The 15,725-nt window shown below is 43.4% G+C and overlaps 1 protein-coding gene across 2 annotated transcripts in view; it reads right to left on the bottom strand.

The window, feature by feature from the left end:
* The window catches only part of PIK3C3 (phosphatidylinositol 3-kinase catalytic subunit type 3), a 248,129-nt gene that overhangs the window by 118,216 nt on the left and 114,188 nt on the right, over nucleotides 1-15,725 (bottom strand). For both annotated transcript variants that reach the window (XM_075585255.1, XM_075585264.1), the window contains 3 exons: nucleotides 14,707-14,861; nucleotides 13,339-13,429; nucleotides 8,925-8,992 (listed from right to left, as the gene is read on the bottom strand). In XM_075585255.1, the coding sequence (XP_075441370.1) occupies nucleotides 8,925-8,992; nucleotides 13,339-13,429; nucleotides 14,707-14,861 (314 nt within the window). The remainder of the gene's footprint in view (nucleotides 1-8,924; nucleotides 8,993-13,338; nucleotides 13,430-14,706; nucleotides 14,862-15,725) is intronic.

The raw sequence follows: 15,725 nt of genomic DNA, 5'->3' as shown, positions 1-15,725 counted from the left end.
CCATCCTGCCCAGGTAGCTCTCACACCTCTGGCCAGCATGTGTGACTCATGTATGGACCTAGGGCAGACTTGGAGGCACCCCACCCTGGTAGCCCATAAGCCCCCATCAAAGTTCAAACAGTGAAAGACCCAGTTTATCAGTTTAATAAAATATGCCCACTAGCCATATCCCTTACACTCTGCAAACTTAGACTTCTTATTTTAATAAAAGTCTCACAGTCTTATACATGACTGGGGGCAGCCCCTGAACCCCTATACCAGTGTTAGGGTGGTCTGGGCATGAACAGGGCACCCCCCTTATACTAGGGACCCCCTGTACCGTTCTGGGATTACCTTTCTGGCCTGTGCTGAAGCAGGACATCCTGGTGGTGAGTCGCAAGAACGTTTTCAGGGTAGGATTTTGACCGGAGCATTTGTGCTTCAATGTATCCGAGAATCTGACCTGATTGCCGGTTACATTTTTGGGGTCTCCAGTAACTTTGGAACCCCACTACATAGACACAATTTGAAAGAAGTTTATCTGCAAAACCCACCCTGAAACTCATAGCCTAGCAATTTCCACTTGCTAGCACTCCTGGAAAGGTAAACACACCAACATTCTGTATTGTTGCACATTTCACATATTTTGCATATTAGTACATGTACAACAGTAAGGCCCAAGAGCTAGCACTCTACGACCCCAGAACACAGCTCAGGGGCAACCAAGTGGACTTAACCTTCATTAGTGAGCCTGGTTTAACCCCTCATCGTCACAACACACTCCACACTTATCCCACCATTTCACGAAGCATACTCACCTTGGCTCCTAATCATAAACACCATATTCACCCCCACCTTACGCCACAAGCTTACACACCTGACCCAAGCAAAGCACTAACTTCCCTCTCCCTCCTCACACACAGCCCTCGCTCCTCTCTTCTCTCCGACACACCTAAAAACAGGTTGGATGCTCAGTTTGGAGATGGAGATGTTCCCGTCTCTCCCTCTGCCCTGGCCAAGAGAGGAGAGGCGGATCACAGTCTCTACGTCTCCAGGACATGCCCGCTGAGCAGCAAGCAACATTTTTGCCCTAGGCCACGGTGCACTTAGAGTCGTGGCACCCCTGGTTTCTGAGGCACCCTGGTTGAGAAACACTGCAATATAATATACACTTAGTGCCCTATTAAATGCAAAATGGGATCATTTAAGAGTATCCAATTTTCCCACTATAATGCATTGTTTTGCAATCAGTTTAGGGCATTAAACCTTTAAGTGCCAAAATGCAGTGCAGCCGCCATTTTGACTCCAGGGTCATTCAATCATTATTACAGCAAATCACATCACCCTGGATGCCATTACGCCAGCACTACATGGAAAAAGTATCCCTTTTCCAATCAGATCGTCTACACAGTTCTCTGAGCGTTACAGGAGTAATCTGTGCCAGAGAATGGCACATGGGTCGTGTGTGCTATGTAAGGCAGCAAGGGCAGATACCCCCCCAGAGGGGGTGGTGAAAACCCTGATCTATGCCTTAGAGGGCATATATGTATTTAGTGCAAGAACCCAACAGTTAACAAGGGCTGTGCTAGCAGGGATTGAAGGTAATGTATTAACGGTAAAGAAAAATAATCAATTTTCGCTGCACTGGATAACACCCTATAGGAATAAAAAATATACTTAAATTCTTACGTTTAAAACAATTATAATTGGGTCCTTGAAAAGCGACAGAGTAAACAAATTATAAAAACAATAAAAAATGGGAGGTAGGTGTATGCTTGAATAGCACGCCTTGACATATTTAGAGCACCACAAGTAATATATTATATACTTTATTAGTAGCCAGTCTGATTACAGGTGGAATTGCACTTAAAAGGGAGAAGGCGTCTCGTGGTGGAGAAAAAATGTTTTGCTGTAGCAGTTTTATTAACTCCTGCTTAAACGTTTACAGGAGTACTTCTACGTTTAATCCTTTTATTCTAAGAAACTGGTCTGCATTTATTGAAACTGTATCTTCTTGTAATATCTCTCTCTGTAACCTAAGAACTGTAAAAAAAACAATATATATATACATATAAAATCTCTTATGAATAAAATGGTTTTTTAGTTTAACCCTTTGGCCAAAGTGTATATATATACACTGTACCGTGTATCTGTGTTAATGGATGTAGCACTGAGCTCTGTCTGTGTTTCATGTTCTGACTCTGGTTTTAAATATATATTGCCATGCTCACTAGCTCTCCTTTTTGACACCTATATGCATATATATATATATATATATATATATATATATATATATATATATATATATATATATATATATATTGTGGTTATTTTGGGTGTTCAATATGAGCTTATTGGGGTTTTGTATGTTTTGCATCAGCGACCTGACCAGCAAATGCATGAGAAACAATGTACTGTATGTTCTGTCCCAGCTTTTTACTCCGCTCACCAACAGATGGAAAATATACCGCTCCCTCACCATCTATTTCTGCAGCAAGACTCCACTCTTGGGCAACAGAAACAGATGTTCTATTGCTCTGTGTAACGTTCACACAAGCACCGACACTGTACTCATCGTTTTACAAAATTACATTTCATCAAGAGCCTACAATAGAAAAGGAAGTGTAACACAGAGGGGTGTTCCTCCCCAGAATAAGTATACATTCTAAGCAACAAGGTATAAAGCTGTATCAATTACAGCTATAGCCGAGAATACAAATCTAAGAATCAGCAAAGAGGTTGCTACTGTATTTGCAGAGGGCATATGGTTTGACTCCCACTTAACATTTGGGATGCACATTGATACCCTGACAGCCAAACCCTATGCCAAACTAGGTGTACTATATAGGAACAAATTCTCTCTAAGTCTGCTGGTCAGAAAGTGCATCTCACAGCAGGTGCTAATGCCAATTATAGACTATGGGGACATAGTATATGGTACAGCACCCCAAATTCACCTTAGCAGACTAGACACAGTCTACAATTCAATATACGCTTTGTCCTCCAATGCAACTACTTCACACATCACTGTGAAATGCTCAACATCTAAATGTTAAAGGTTTGTGGTGGAGAGTGGAGAAGAAACGCAAAGTATCTTTATCGGAGTTTAGGAGAAAGGCAAGTGATCAAGACATTATTCCTACAGTATATTTATAAATTAACACGCATACATTCAGTTGACAACGAGATTTTTGTATATACCCCAACTTCAAGTAACACAGACAATGAAGTGGAAGACTAAACCACAAAGGAAATGTGGCCTTAAGATCATTATGGGAGATTTCAATGGAAAGACTGGTGCCTACTGTAGCAGAAAGATGAAGCCTTAGTTGATAAGTATTGCTACAGGAACATGAATTAAAGTGAAGACAGATTAATAGAATTTGCAGAATGTGAAAACTTCTACATCATCAATTAATTCTTCAAGAAGAATCAAAATAGAAAAAGGACAATGACATTGACAATATCCTAGCTCAGGGGCGCGCAAACTTTATTTGCGGCGGCCCGCCTGCCTGCTCTCCTCAGTTAGAGCGCCCCCCCTCACACCTTACCTCGCGCAGCGCCATATGGCGCCGCGGGGTTGTGTCACGTGACCCACGGCATCAATTGTCATCACGTTACTGTGGCAAACATGACGTCATTTGACGCTGCATTGCCATGCCGACGCCTCACATCAAGCTTCTGAACCACGGTAAGTGTAGTTGCAGAGGCCTTGCGCGGTCCCCCAGCATTTCATTTAAATGCCTTGGGGAAGAGCGCGGGACCTCTGCAACCGCCCTAAAAAATCTAGTGTCCCCCTATTTGCGCACCGCAGTCCTAGCTAACAAAAAACATGAGACTGCAGTCTCACCATTTTGACAGTAGTGATCACCAAACTGGTTCGCTGCAAATTATATCTAAATGCTAAAGCGGAAAAGTAAATGCATTAAAAATTAACAGCCAACATCAAGAACCTGTAAAAGAAAGAAACTACGGCGCTCCACTAATGCAATTAAAAGTGAGGGTCTAAAAACCAACAAAACAGTAGTATACTGGCCCTTTAAAACTGCAGCTTAAACCTTAAGGGATCCTTCCTTGATCAATTGTACAATTTTCCTGGCGAGATGGTGAGCGCATAGAAAAGGAGAAAGAAAAAAAGATGATAAATAAATAATAAATAAAAAGCTGGATATTCTCACTACAATGATCATAACACAGGGGGAAGGAATATAAAATCAAATAAAAGGCTGAGCCCAATTCCTACTCACACGGACAAGTGTGAGGCAATCTTGTCAATGGTATCTTTCGCGAAATTCCACTTCAGGGGACGCTGTCCAAGACTGACGCGGATATTCTTTAACGAGCAGCTCCCTCCCTCCGGTGCCTCCAAACGGGGACGAAAAGCGCTCGGTGGGTATAGGATATTTTATTGTAAACACAAAGTAAGTCGGCAAAACTTACATACACAAAAAGGCACTTCCGGCAACCGTCTCCGTTGTCTCTGCTCATGCAGGAACTCCCTTGCTGCTGCGTCCGGTCGCAGGGGCTGCAATAGAGTTTCTCCTCGGGAGATACGGTGGCCTTCTGTGGTCACGAACAGATCACAATGCCGACACAGGACTACGCGTTTTGCGAGCTTCGTCAGGTCTCTATTGCAGCCCCTGCGACCGGACGCGGCAGCAAGGGAGTTCCTGCATGAGCAGAGACAACGGAGACGGTTGCCGGAAGTGCCTTATTGTGTATGTAAGTTTTGCCGACTTACTTTGTGTTTACAATAAAATACATCTCGAGGCAATCGCGGTCTGTACCTGACTGAGAAGTGGAGCGGTCGCATCGGGTGCTATTATCTAAGGAGAAGGGTTGAAGTGCGCCCGAAGTCACTTCTTGTTTACTTACCAGTGGGGAGAGTGTGAGTGTGTTACCATCCCCTCTGTGTTGTTTGTCATCTTAAAGTAAATGGTAATGCACTATATCCTTGCATTTGGGTTTCTTCATATGAGGGTCTACAAAGAGTCTGCTGACCTAGAGAATCTTCTACTTGGAGTTACAGTATTATGTGTTTTTCAGTGCTAACCAACAGTGGGTTCATTAGCACATATTAACTGTTTTATCACTTTGCGCCATGAATACTGTTTTGTTTAGGGTTTTTTAATTTGCGGTTTTGGGGGAAACCGCTCGTGTTTAGGCTGCAGCTTGATTATATCACAATATTTGTTGTGCTTTATTATAGTTTTTTCATACAACTGAAGATGTAAGAAAAGGTCGCTGTTATATGATGACGAAGACTAATGAAGATAAAAGACGAAACAACGACTTGTGATTGGGAAAAAACACATCATTGTAGTCATACAAGACAAAGGGTAAACAATAAAAGACTGTGCACTTTATCATAAAGAGAGTTAATGGCTTCTACATGAGATTCAGCTAACACAGGCAATAAAATCAATTACCAATGGGAAGGTCACTAGGGAAGATCACATTTTAGCTAAAATCTTAAAAAAATAAAAAAAGCCAGGAAGTAGAAGACATCGTTGCAAACCCCTTTACATGCTGCTTAAAGAACAGGGGAATTGCCGAACAGTGGAGTAATGCCATAGTAATCCCCATCCACAAGGAAGGAGACAAAGACGACCTCAAGGTCTACAGACCAGTCTACTTCCAATCACTTCCACGGTTTGCAAGAAGATACTCACTAATCAGCTGCAACAGACACTGGACTTTGCCCAGCCCAGAACAAGCGGTCCAAGTCATACAACAAGTGATTTCCCAAAGTAATGAATAGGACTTTCCCCTCAGTTTATGATTCGTAAATATTTAAAAAGTATTTGATTCTGTCCACACTTAAGTAGTTTAAAGCAGCAATGCGGGTTAACTTTAAAGAGGCAATCCAAGCAGCTTTATATTAAAAAAATGGATTTAATTTATGCATTTGATTACCTTTATTGAAAGCTAATTACCTAAGCTGCCGATCAATTAGTTCTCCCAAGATCGATCAGCAAACTCCTGCTTCCCAGAGTTCATTAAACAGCTGACTTTCCGTTTCAAATTAATCCTTCAGTCAGTGTAACTCAGCAGCTACAATGTATCCTTATATTACTACAATAACATTATCTATTATTACAGTTTACAGCTCACATGATCCACGCGGCGTCATTTTATGCCGCGTTGCCATGGTGAAGCAACACACAAGCCGACAGTCACGGTAAGGGAAGTTACAGAAGCTTCGATCCCCGATATTTAATATAAATGCCTCGGGGAAGAGCGCGGGGTCTTTGCAACCTTAAAAATGGCTCTATTGGCGATTCATTTAACATTCAGTAAAGCCAATTAGACCAATGAGTGAGTAGCCTATACATACCCAGATAGGAATAGACAGATCATGATTCCTGAAGAAGCTATTGGCGAAACGCGTAGAATCTGTCCTTACTGTGCAGAGAACGAGACGAGGAGCCCTGGCAGCCAGTACCAGCGCGTCCGACTGCTTCCACCCACAGTCGAGCCAACACCGGAAGTGACGGAGGAAGGCGGAAGGGATACGCGCGCCAGGGATTGAGACGCCACGGTTCATCACTCGTACCATGCCTTTTTCTCATGTGTAAAATGTGAGTGTATATATACTTCTACTTGCTGTGATTTACAATATACTTTGAAACATACCACACTATGTGAGTTTCTTTCCTCATCTTGGAGATACACAAGAGGATTTCCTCAGCGAGCCCTACATAGATGTCCCTCCCCACTACTGTTCCAGTTAGAGAGAGAATGCTTTAACCCTAGAGGAAATGTGTGAGTGGAACCATATTGTACTCACTATTGTACAAATTTGCTTCATCGCACTTGTCACACTATTGTGCTTTCCATTTGTATTTTTTCGTATATATGCTGTAAACACCCTGTGCTCCCCTCTCCTGGAAGACAATTTAAATTAAAACCCGGGGAGCGCACGCGAGGCCTCCAACTTCCCTTACCTGTTCTCCGGTGGCTTCTAGCAACGTGTACCATGGCAACGCGACGTTGTGATGCCAGAAGACGCCGGACCCCAGGTGGGGGGGGGAGGGAGGGGCGCGAGCAGTGGGGGAGAACAGGCAGGGGGGCGCAGACAGAAAACTGTGCACCTCTAATTTAACCCATAGTGAGATAGCATTGGACTTTATTTCTAAATTATAAGGACAGACACGTCAGATTTGAACTGAAGATATACATATACTAGCTGAGAGACCCGGCATTGCCCGGGATGTGAATACCTAATAATTGTTGGGTGGGGTTGTGAATGTTGGTGGGTGGGTGACTGACTGGGTGGGTTACTGACTGACTGGTTGGGTTACTGACTGACTGGGTGGGTTACTGACTGACTGGGTGGGTTACTGACTGACTGGGTGGGTTACTGACTGACTGGGTGGGTTACTGACTGACTGGGTGGGTTGGGTGGGTTACTGACTGACTGGGTGGATTGGGTGGGTGGGTAGGTCGGTTACTGACTGACTTTTACTGACTGACTGGGTGATTGGGTGGGTTACTGACTGACTTTACTGACTGGGTGGGTGGGTTACTGACTGGGTCTGTGGGTTATTGACTGTGTTTACTGACTGGGTGGGTGGGTTACTGATTGACTGACTGGGTAGGTGGGTTACCGACTGACTGAACTTTACTTACTGATTATACTGACTGACTGGGTGGGTGGGTTACTGACTGACTGGGTGAGTGGGTTACTGACGGACTGGGTGGCTGGGTTACTGGGTGGGTGGTGGAGAAAGTGTGTGGGTGAGTGGGTGGGGGATAAAGTGTGTGGGGGAGACAGTGTGTGGATGAGTGGGTGGAGGGAGACAGTGGGTGAGGGGAAACAGGGGTGGGTGACTTACCTTGAGTGGCTGTGAAGTTGGCAGCTGGGGGGGGGGCGCGAGACTGCTGGGCTGTGACAGGAGGCGCGCGCAGGGTAAGCTTGGTTGGCACTTCCACTCCGTCCCAGGATTGAGTGGCCGAGAATGGCGGCATTGGGCAGGAGGCGCGCGCGGGTGAAGGCGTGCAGGGGAAGGCTGGAGGCTCACAGGCAATCGATTACCACCCCCCCTTTTCCCGGTGCTTGTTTACACCCCCCCGTCCCGTCCCTGGCGGTGTTTCTCTCCCCCCCCCCTGTCCCGTGCGCGTGTTCCCCTCCTCCCTCTCCACCCCTCCCCGGCGGTCCCAGCTGAGGGGAGAGAGAACGGGGCCCGCAGGTGGTGAGAGCTGTGTGTGAGGGGGGGGGAGCCGGCGGGGAGGTGAGCTGCGGGTGAGAGTGGGTGACGGTGGGGGGGGAGGGGGAGCCGGCGGTGGGGTGGTGTTGGGGGGGCGGGGGTGGCTCTTGCCAGTGTACGTTACCTCAGGTGGTGAGTAATCCGCAGGGGATGAATCTGCACTGAGGTTATTTTCTGAGAGTGTGGCAGTTGGGTATGTGAGGTCATAGAACCACGCAGGCCAATGAGGCGTGCCACGGACCAATCAGATTGGCCAGAGGCTGAGTGACAGACCAACGGACCAATCAGACTGCTCAGAGGCACAGCAAATATACGTTTTCAGCACACAAACAATGTTTTAATTTTTATAGATATAGATAACTATGATGTGATGGACAATATTCAAATACTCTGCAATTGCAATAGTACATTCTAATCTCGTACCTTACATTGATCCCGGCTATTTTTTACATTTACAACTAATCTTGGATGGGTACGGTTTTGAACCGTTTGGTGAGCTCGACTGTCAGACACTTTTCTGATTAAACTTTATTTTGAAGTGCTTTTTCCTCATGATTTTAATATTTACTATACCCTCCCAGCAATTTTTTTCCCACAGACAGAATATACCCAGCGTCAAGGCAACACGCCTGCACCACATGTAAAGGACACAGAGGCAAATGATTTTTGATCTTTCAAATAAACACAGTAAATGTCATGAAAAATATATCCCCGTGTTACCCGATTTGTACATACCAGTATAAATAGTTTCCCAGGGTGGAATTCTTGCATGCTCTTGAAATCAAGAAGGTGCACAGGTCTTGCTGAAAGGCATACAACAAATAATGTCATGTTTAAACGGCTTTCTTTTTCTTGGTCTAAAGTGTTGCGTATCAAAGGCCTAAGGAGTATTTATAGTGCACTGTAAAGTTGAGGTGACATGAAGATTGCACAGATTAACAGGCCACGACGGCTACCTGGACAGAACTGTAACTTTTTTGGAAATGTGCTACATCAGGATAGAGCGATGTATGGTAAGTCAGTATAGAGCGATATAATGTAAGTCAGGATACAGCGATATAATGTAAGTCAGGATAGACTGATACAGTATATCAGCCTATCCTGATTTACAGTATATCAGCCTATCCTGACATAGTATAAGTCAGGATAGGCCGACATAATGTAAGTCAGAATAGACTGATATAATGTAAGTCAGGATAGACCGACATAATGTAAGTCCGGATAGACTGATATAATGTAAGTCAGGATAGACCGACATAATGTAAGTCAGGATAGACTGATATAATGTAAGTCAGGATAGACCGATATAATGTAAGTCAGGATAGACTGATATAATGTAAGTCAGGATAGACTAATATAATGTAAGTCAGGATAGTGCGATATAATGTAAGTCAGGATCGAGCGATATAATGTAAGTCAGGATCGAGCGATATAATGTAAGTCAGGATAGACTGATATAATGTAAGTCAGGATAGTGCGATATAATGTAAGTCAGGATCGAGCGATATAATGTAAGTCAGGATCGAGCGATATAATGTAAGTCAGGATAGACTGATATAATGTAAGTCAGGATAGACTGATATAATGTAAGTCAGGATAGACTGATATAATATAAGTCAGGATAGACTGATATAATGTAAGTCAGGATAGACTGATATAATGTAAGTCAGGATATACTGATATAATGTAAGTCGGGATAGACTGATATAATGTAAGTCAGGATAGGCCGATATAATGTAAGTCAGGATAGGCCGATATAATGTAAGTCAGGATAGGCCGATATAATGTAAGTCAGGATAGGCCGATATAATGTAAGTCAGGATAGACCGATATAATGTAAGTCAGGATAGGCCGATATAATGTAAGTCAGGATAGACCGATATAATGTAAGTCAGGATAGAGCGATATAATGTAAGTCAGGATAGACTGATATAATGTAAGTCAGGATTAGCTGCAGCAGGAAGCGGTGCGAGGAACTAAACGCTACAACCTTTACACAAACATCTTGTATAGTTCTCATACTTCAAAAGAAAAATCAATATTGTTAAAACTTCCAATAACTGTATTATTGAATGACATGAGTGCGCTAAGCACTTTGGGGCAGACTCATGAAGCACCGGTACAGGTTAGCGTTCCCGTAAATCCCCGTTTAAGTCAATATGATTTAATACCGCATCGGATATGCAGCTTAATAAATCTGCTCCTTTGACTTTTAAAGCAGCAATTCAAGTAATATCCTACATGTGTGGTTTTTTTAATAAATCAGTTCTGCACTATGAGAAAATACTTGTAGCAAAAAAGAAAAAAAATGTTTTAAAGACATTTTTAATGTTTGCAATGTAGGAAGAATTTCCAAAGTGACAGCCCCCGTCCCCTTCTGATAGGCTCTGGCTCTTGAGCCCCGTCCTCTCTCTGCAGTGCACCAATTGTATCTAGTAACTGCCCAGTCACATAATATTACTGTACTACATTGCCCACAATGCTGTGCAAGAACTGAATTAAATAGCCCAGAGCAAGCGATTGATTACTGGAGAACGGATTGATCTGCAGCTTAGTTAATCACTTGCCAGTGTGCAGATTGTATTGATACACATATTGAATGGGGAAATAATATATATATATATATATATATAGATTTTTTTTTTAAATACGGCAGCTTGAACTGCAGCTTTAAAGGGTATAAAGGGACATGTAAGAGGATAATTATCATGTGTCTACACATTCCAAATAATCAGTGTATTCATACAGATGTGCCACCCTTATGGTCTGCGGTTCGACTGTCGCCCGATCACAGCAGACCCTGTCCCCAGCGCCCCAGACGTCTGCTTGTTCGTTCGCAGCGCTGGAGACAGAAAGTCTGACTACATCTGTGCGTATAACACCTTCAAAATTAACTGGATATGTAGTGTTGCGCTTGCTGTTTCTCTCCCGTTGCACTTCTCACTTACTGTACCTCTTTTGTACCTCAATTTCCTGTAATGTAACTACAGTATATAACGAAAATCTGTTTGAGCAACAATTCTGTGCAGGTTCTTTTAATGTTAATTTGTGTGTACATGTTCCAAAATAACTTTTAAAAATATAATAAAACCCGAGATGTTCCTAAAGAACGGAATCCTTCACAATACTGTATCTTTTGTTTTAATACTTTTGTTTATCTGGATTCATCTTTTAATGACCCTGGGTCCATTATGTGCTTTTAAGAATGTGTAATTGTTATTGCCCACAGAATGAATTTTACAGCAAGCACACATTTCTATAGCTATTCATATAGTTCATCAGAAGGAGAATCGATGTTAGCAGAGATCCAGAGAACAGAAACAATATTAACCTATTCACTGCATATTGGGGAAATCACCACACTATCACATGGCATTTCCATCTATTCTTTTCCCGTGGAACAGGACTCCTCTCACACTGCCACTTTATTTAATGATATTTCCCACTGAAGATTATGAAAAGTATAAGAGGAGGGACTGACAAAGTAATATTGCTGAAATGAATATACTGTTGAAATTACAGAAAAGGACTGGGGGGTTTATGGAGAGGAACTTGTTTGTAGTGTGCGGAATCCATCTTGTCTTTGTGTGTGTTTTATGTCAGTATGCGTGTTGATGCAAGAGTGAACTTTGCTCCAGAGGGGGGGATATGAACTGTGTCTCTTTGCTCAAATACTCAAGCATTTTGGTCAGCTAAAAGGAACCAGTTTTGGGTAGATGGATTGATCTTTGGAGTTAGTCTGGGATAGATAAGAAGACTTGTAATTTGATGGGTTTAGAAGAGGATTATCCCCTCGTGTACAGAGAGTGATGTCATTATATTCTGCCTAGTAACCTATGTTAAACAAAGGAATCTAAAAATGTATATAAAGTCTGCATGGACACTCTTTTGGCAGAGTGTCTAATGGACACATTTCGTGTGTGAGCATACTCAGTGCTGTACGAGCAGGCAATAAACTTCTCATTATCAAGCGAACCCATATTTGTGAGTTTGCCAACATCGCCAACTGTCATCTTCTACTGGCTTAGGCTGCGCTTATAGTGCTGGCGACGTCGACGTCAGGCTACGGTCGCTGGAAAAATCAAATTGAGATGAATTCCAGCGATCGTGACCAAGCTGTCGCACTTACTATAAGCGCACCCGACGGCGGCAATGCATTTGTTTTGACGCGACGTCGCGCCGCTGTCGCCGGCACTATAAGCGCACTACTAAGACACGCTGCCACACAAGCAACACATAGGGCAAGTCCCTCCTCTAATAGCTAATTAACTATCCTATGGCTATTACATTTAGGAGCAGGGGAGGATTTCCCATAGCGGTGACAAAGCTACAGTATAGCAGACATTTTTGGGGGAGGCAAATTGTTTGTGCGTTTGTGTCTCACCTTTTCCCCTCCTGTAGTGTCGCGTCTTCATGGCGACGCAACGTCACATGACGCCATGGCGTCATAAATCTGTTGCCATGACAACGCACGTGATGTGATGCCGTGACGTTATGATGTAGTATACCGAGGAGGGCCAACCTACAGGTGGCAAAAGGCTAAATCCGCCACTTCGTAGGAGGGGAGCAGCAGTCTGTGTGAGGGGGCAGCAGTCTGTGTGAGGAGGTGGGAGGGGAGCATGCGGTCTGTGTGAGGGGGTAAGAGGGGCAGCAGCCTATATGAGGAGGTAGGAGGGGGGCACGCGGTCTGTGTGAGGGGGTGAGAGGGGGGCAGCAGTCTGTGGGAGGAGGTGGGCAGCAGTCTGTGGGAGGAGGTAGGAGGGGGGCAGAATTCTGTATGAGGGGGCAGCAGTCTGTGGAAGGGAGTAGCAGGGGGGCAGCAGTCTGTGTGAGGGGGTAAGAAGGGGCATGCGGTCTGTGGAAGGGGTCTTGGTGTGTTGGTGGGTAGGGGTCTTGGTGGGTCTTGTGTACTTCTCTTCTGGTCTTGGTCACAATTCCCGGAGAAGAACTAGTAAATGTACAATGAAGTGGACACATTGATCATTGGTTTTGACCTCCTTTGCAGGCAGAAGACTTCTACGAACTGGAATATTTCCAGCATCAGCGCAACTAGTCAGGCTCAGAATAGGTACTTAATGACAATGATTAGGAAAAGCTACGGTAGCTCTTACTGACTATGTAGCAAAGACGCTCCCCAGCTATTACTTACTTCAAAGTTTTCAGCATCTGGCCCTTCCTTTGCTTTAGACGAGGGTGCAGGAGATGATGCTGAAGGCAGAGAACTGGTTATGATCTGTGAACTAGGAAAAGAAAACAAGTCTAAAGTGGTTTGAAATGAAACAAATATTAAGGGGGAGATTTCCGAAGCGCAGATGCAGGGTTTTGCACTTGGCTCTTGAGTTAATTGCCATTCAAATCAATGGTGTGGGTGAGGGTTGGGGTGCTTAGTGAATCCCAATGTAAGTGCTATAAATAGATTCATATTCTAAGCTTAGAAGTGCAGCAATTACCATGAGATAGATATACATCATGAATGTTTTATTTTGTTTCTTGACACTGAGATAGAATAAACAACTCTATTTTACCTTCGGGATATATCTGATAATGTAATACATACACATTACACACTTTATAATCGTGACTAATATTCTTTAGTAGGGAAAGTGATAAAGACAAAAAGCAGCGCTCAAAATTATAAGTGGGGTGCGAATTCAATATTCAAAAGTACAAAAAAAAACTACATATAACAATGGCAATAATATATTGATAGTGAACCGTGATAATAATAGACACAAAGAACTTTCCTTGTGATTAAGGGAATGCAGTTGACAAAGTGGATGGCTCAGATATCACAATCTAAAAGCAGAAAAAAAGGAAAGAAAAGCACCAAACCCTGACGTCGTAATATTGGATTCAATATAAGAGGGGGGAAGGGGGGGTAATAAATGCACGTACAAAAAAAGAACAGCATTGAAAGCATATAGGTATAAAACCCATAAGCATGGAGATCAGGGCAAGTCCTCCCGCTGACACCCAGCCTTGTAAGGAAGATAGCGGCAGACAGGCACACTTGTTGTCACCACTGATGGAGCAGTGGATAGATAGTCCCAGTCCCCATGGTGGAGCAGAGTTTCACAGCGACAGCCAGCCAGGGTTAACGGGGACACCGGACAGATGGATACTCAAATTACCGTGGTGCTGTAGCTGAACGGGTAGTAGCCCAAATAAGCACTGGTGCGGCAGTAGCAGCGGGGCGCGCTAGGGTGACACCGAAGCGCTCACGAGGGACATCCCCCCCAGCATATAGGAAAGAAGGCAAACAAGTCAGTTTAGAGTAATATCTCAAGACTAATAATATAGCCTTAGTACCAACAGATGGGGGTGAGTGGGTACAGTGATAGGCTAAATTGTACACAAACTATATCCAACGTGTTTAGAAGCGGGATGCTACTTCATCACTAAATAGAATCCACTATTACACCATGAGGATTGTGCGCTTTCCTTTCCTTTTTCTGTTAGTAGGGAAAGACTAGATGGGAGCCTTCTGTCTATAGATATAATGCACATGGACAATTACCTGTCTATTTCTGTAGGGTTTATGCCAGAGGTGGCCATGCTCTCTAACATGGGTCCTTGACTGTCTCTCTTTGTTGGTTCTAAACCACTCTTTATGTCATCAAAATTTTCATACTTCAGGGCTTGCACCAACTGTAACAAGTACATCAACAGATCCTGGAGAAGACAAACACAATAATGCATTTCGATGTTTACGTGAGCAGAAGCTTCTTATTCAATGTCACATTTGTCTCATTTCAACTCTGTTTCTCAACACTCTCCCCAAGGAATCCTGCTACGCTCTGGGGAAAACCAACCACACTTGGATACAGTGGGTGGATGCATGTGGTCTTGCTGGTGACCGCCAAACTCCTGGCCTGCCACAGGGTCCTGAGGAGAGCAATGAAAAATACTGACACTATCCTGCCCCTCTCCTATATATACACACCACAGCAACTGACTGAATTCAGTAACAGAATTAAAATGTTGTGTTTAGGATTTAAAAAAATAATTGAATTTGATTAAAAATCTTGCAGTTTGGCAGTAGATATACCGTGGGAAAGGAGGGGAAGGCAAGTGAACCCCTGCTCAGCTAGAATGAGAATACTAAGTAATGTGGATAAGGTGCTGGACTGAGAGTTGTATAATCAATAAACCAGAAGAGAAAAGGACTCAGTTAAATATAGCACTCAATTATCGCTAGCAATAATTGAGTGCTATATTTAACTGAGTCCTTTTCTCTTCTGGTTTATAGTTTAGCAGTAGACCAATTTCATACAAATTGCATAGCAATCGTAAAAAGTACGAAACACACACATACACACTCACTACTGCTGTACTGTATAAGAGAAAACTTGAATTGAGATTATAGGACAAACAAACATTATATATGGTGAGATTCCAGTTTCTTGACAATGTAATATCTAATTATTTTTAAGCAGCTATTAAGAAGCAAACTAGGCATCACATACTGTAAGATACATAACCCACACAGCTGCTTCTTAATTAGCTAGATTGTGTACGATGAGTCACAGCTTCAAC

The sequence above is a fragment of the Ascaphus truei genome, chromosome 1 (assembly GCF_040206685.1).
Source record: "Ascaphus truei isolate aAscTru1 chromosome 1, aAscTru1.hap1, whole genome shotgun sequence".
In the NCBI taxonomy this organism is placed as follows: Eukaryota; Metazoa; Chordata; class Amphibia; order Anura; family Ascaphidae; genus Ascaphus; species Ascaphus truei.
This window is presented reverse-complemented; position numbering and strand designations above follow the sequence as displayed.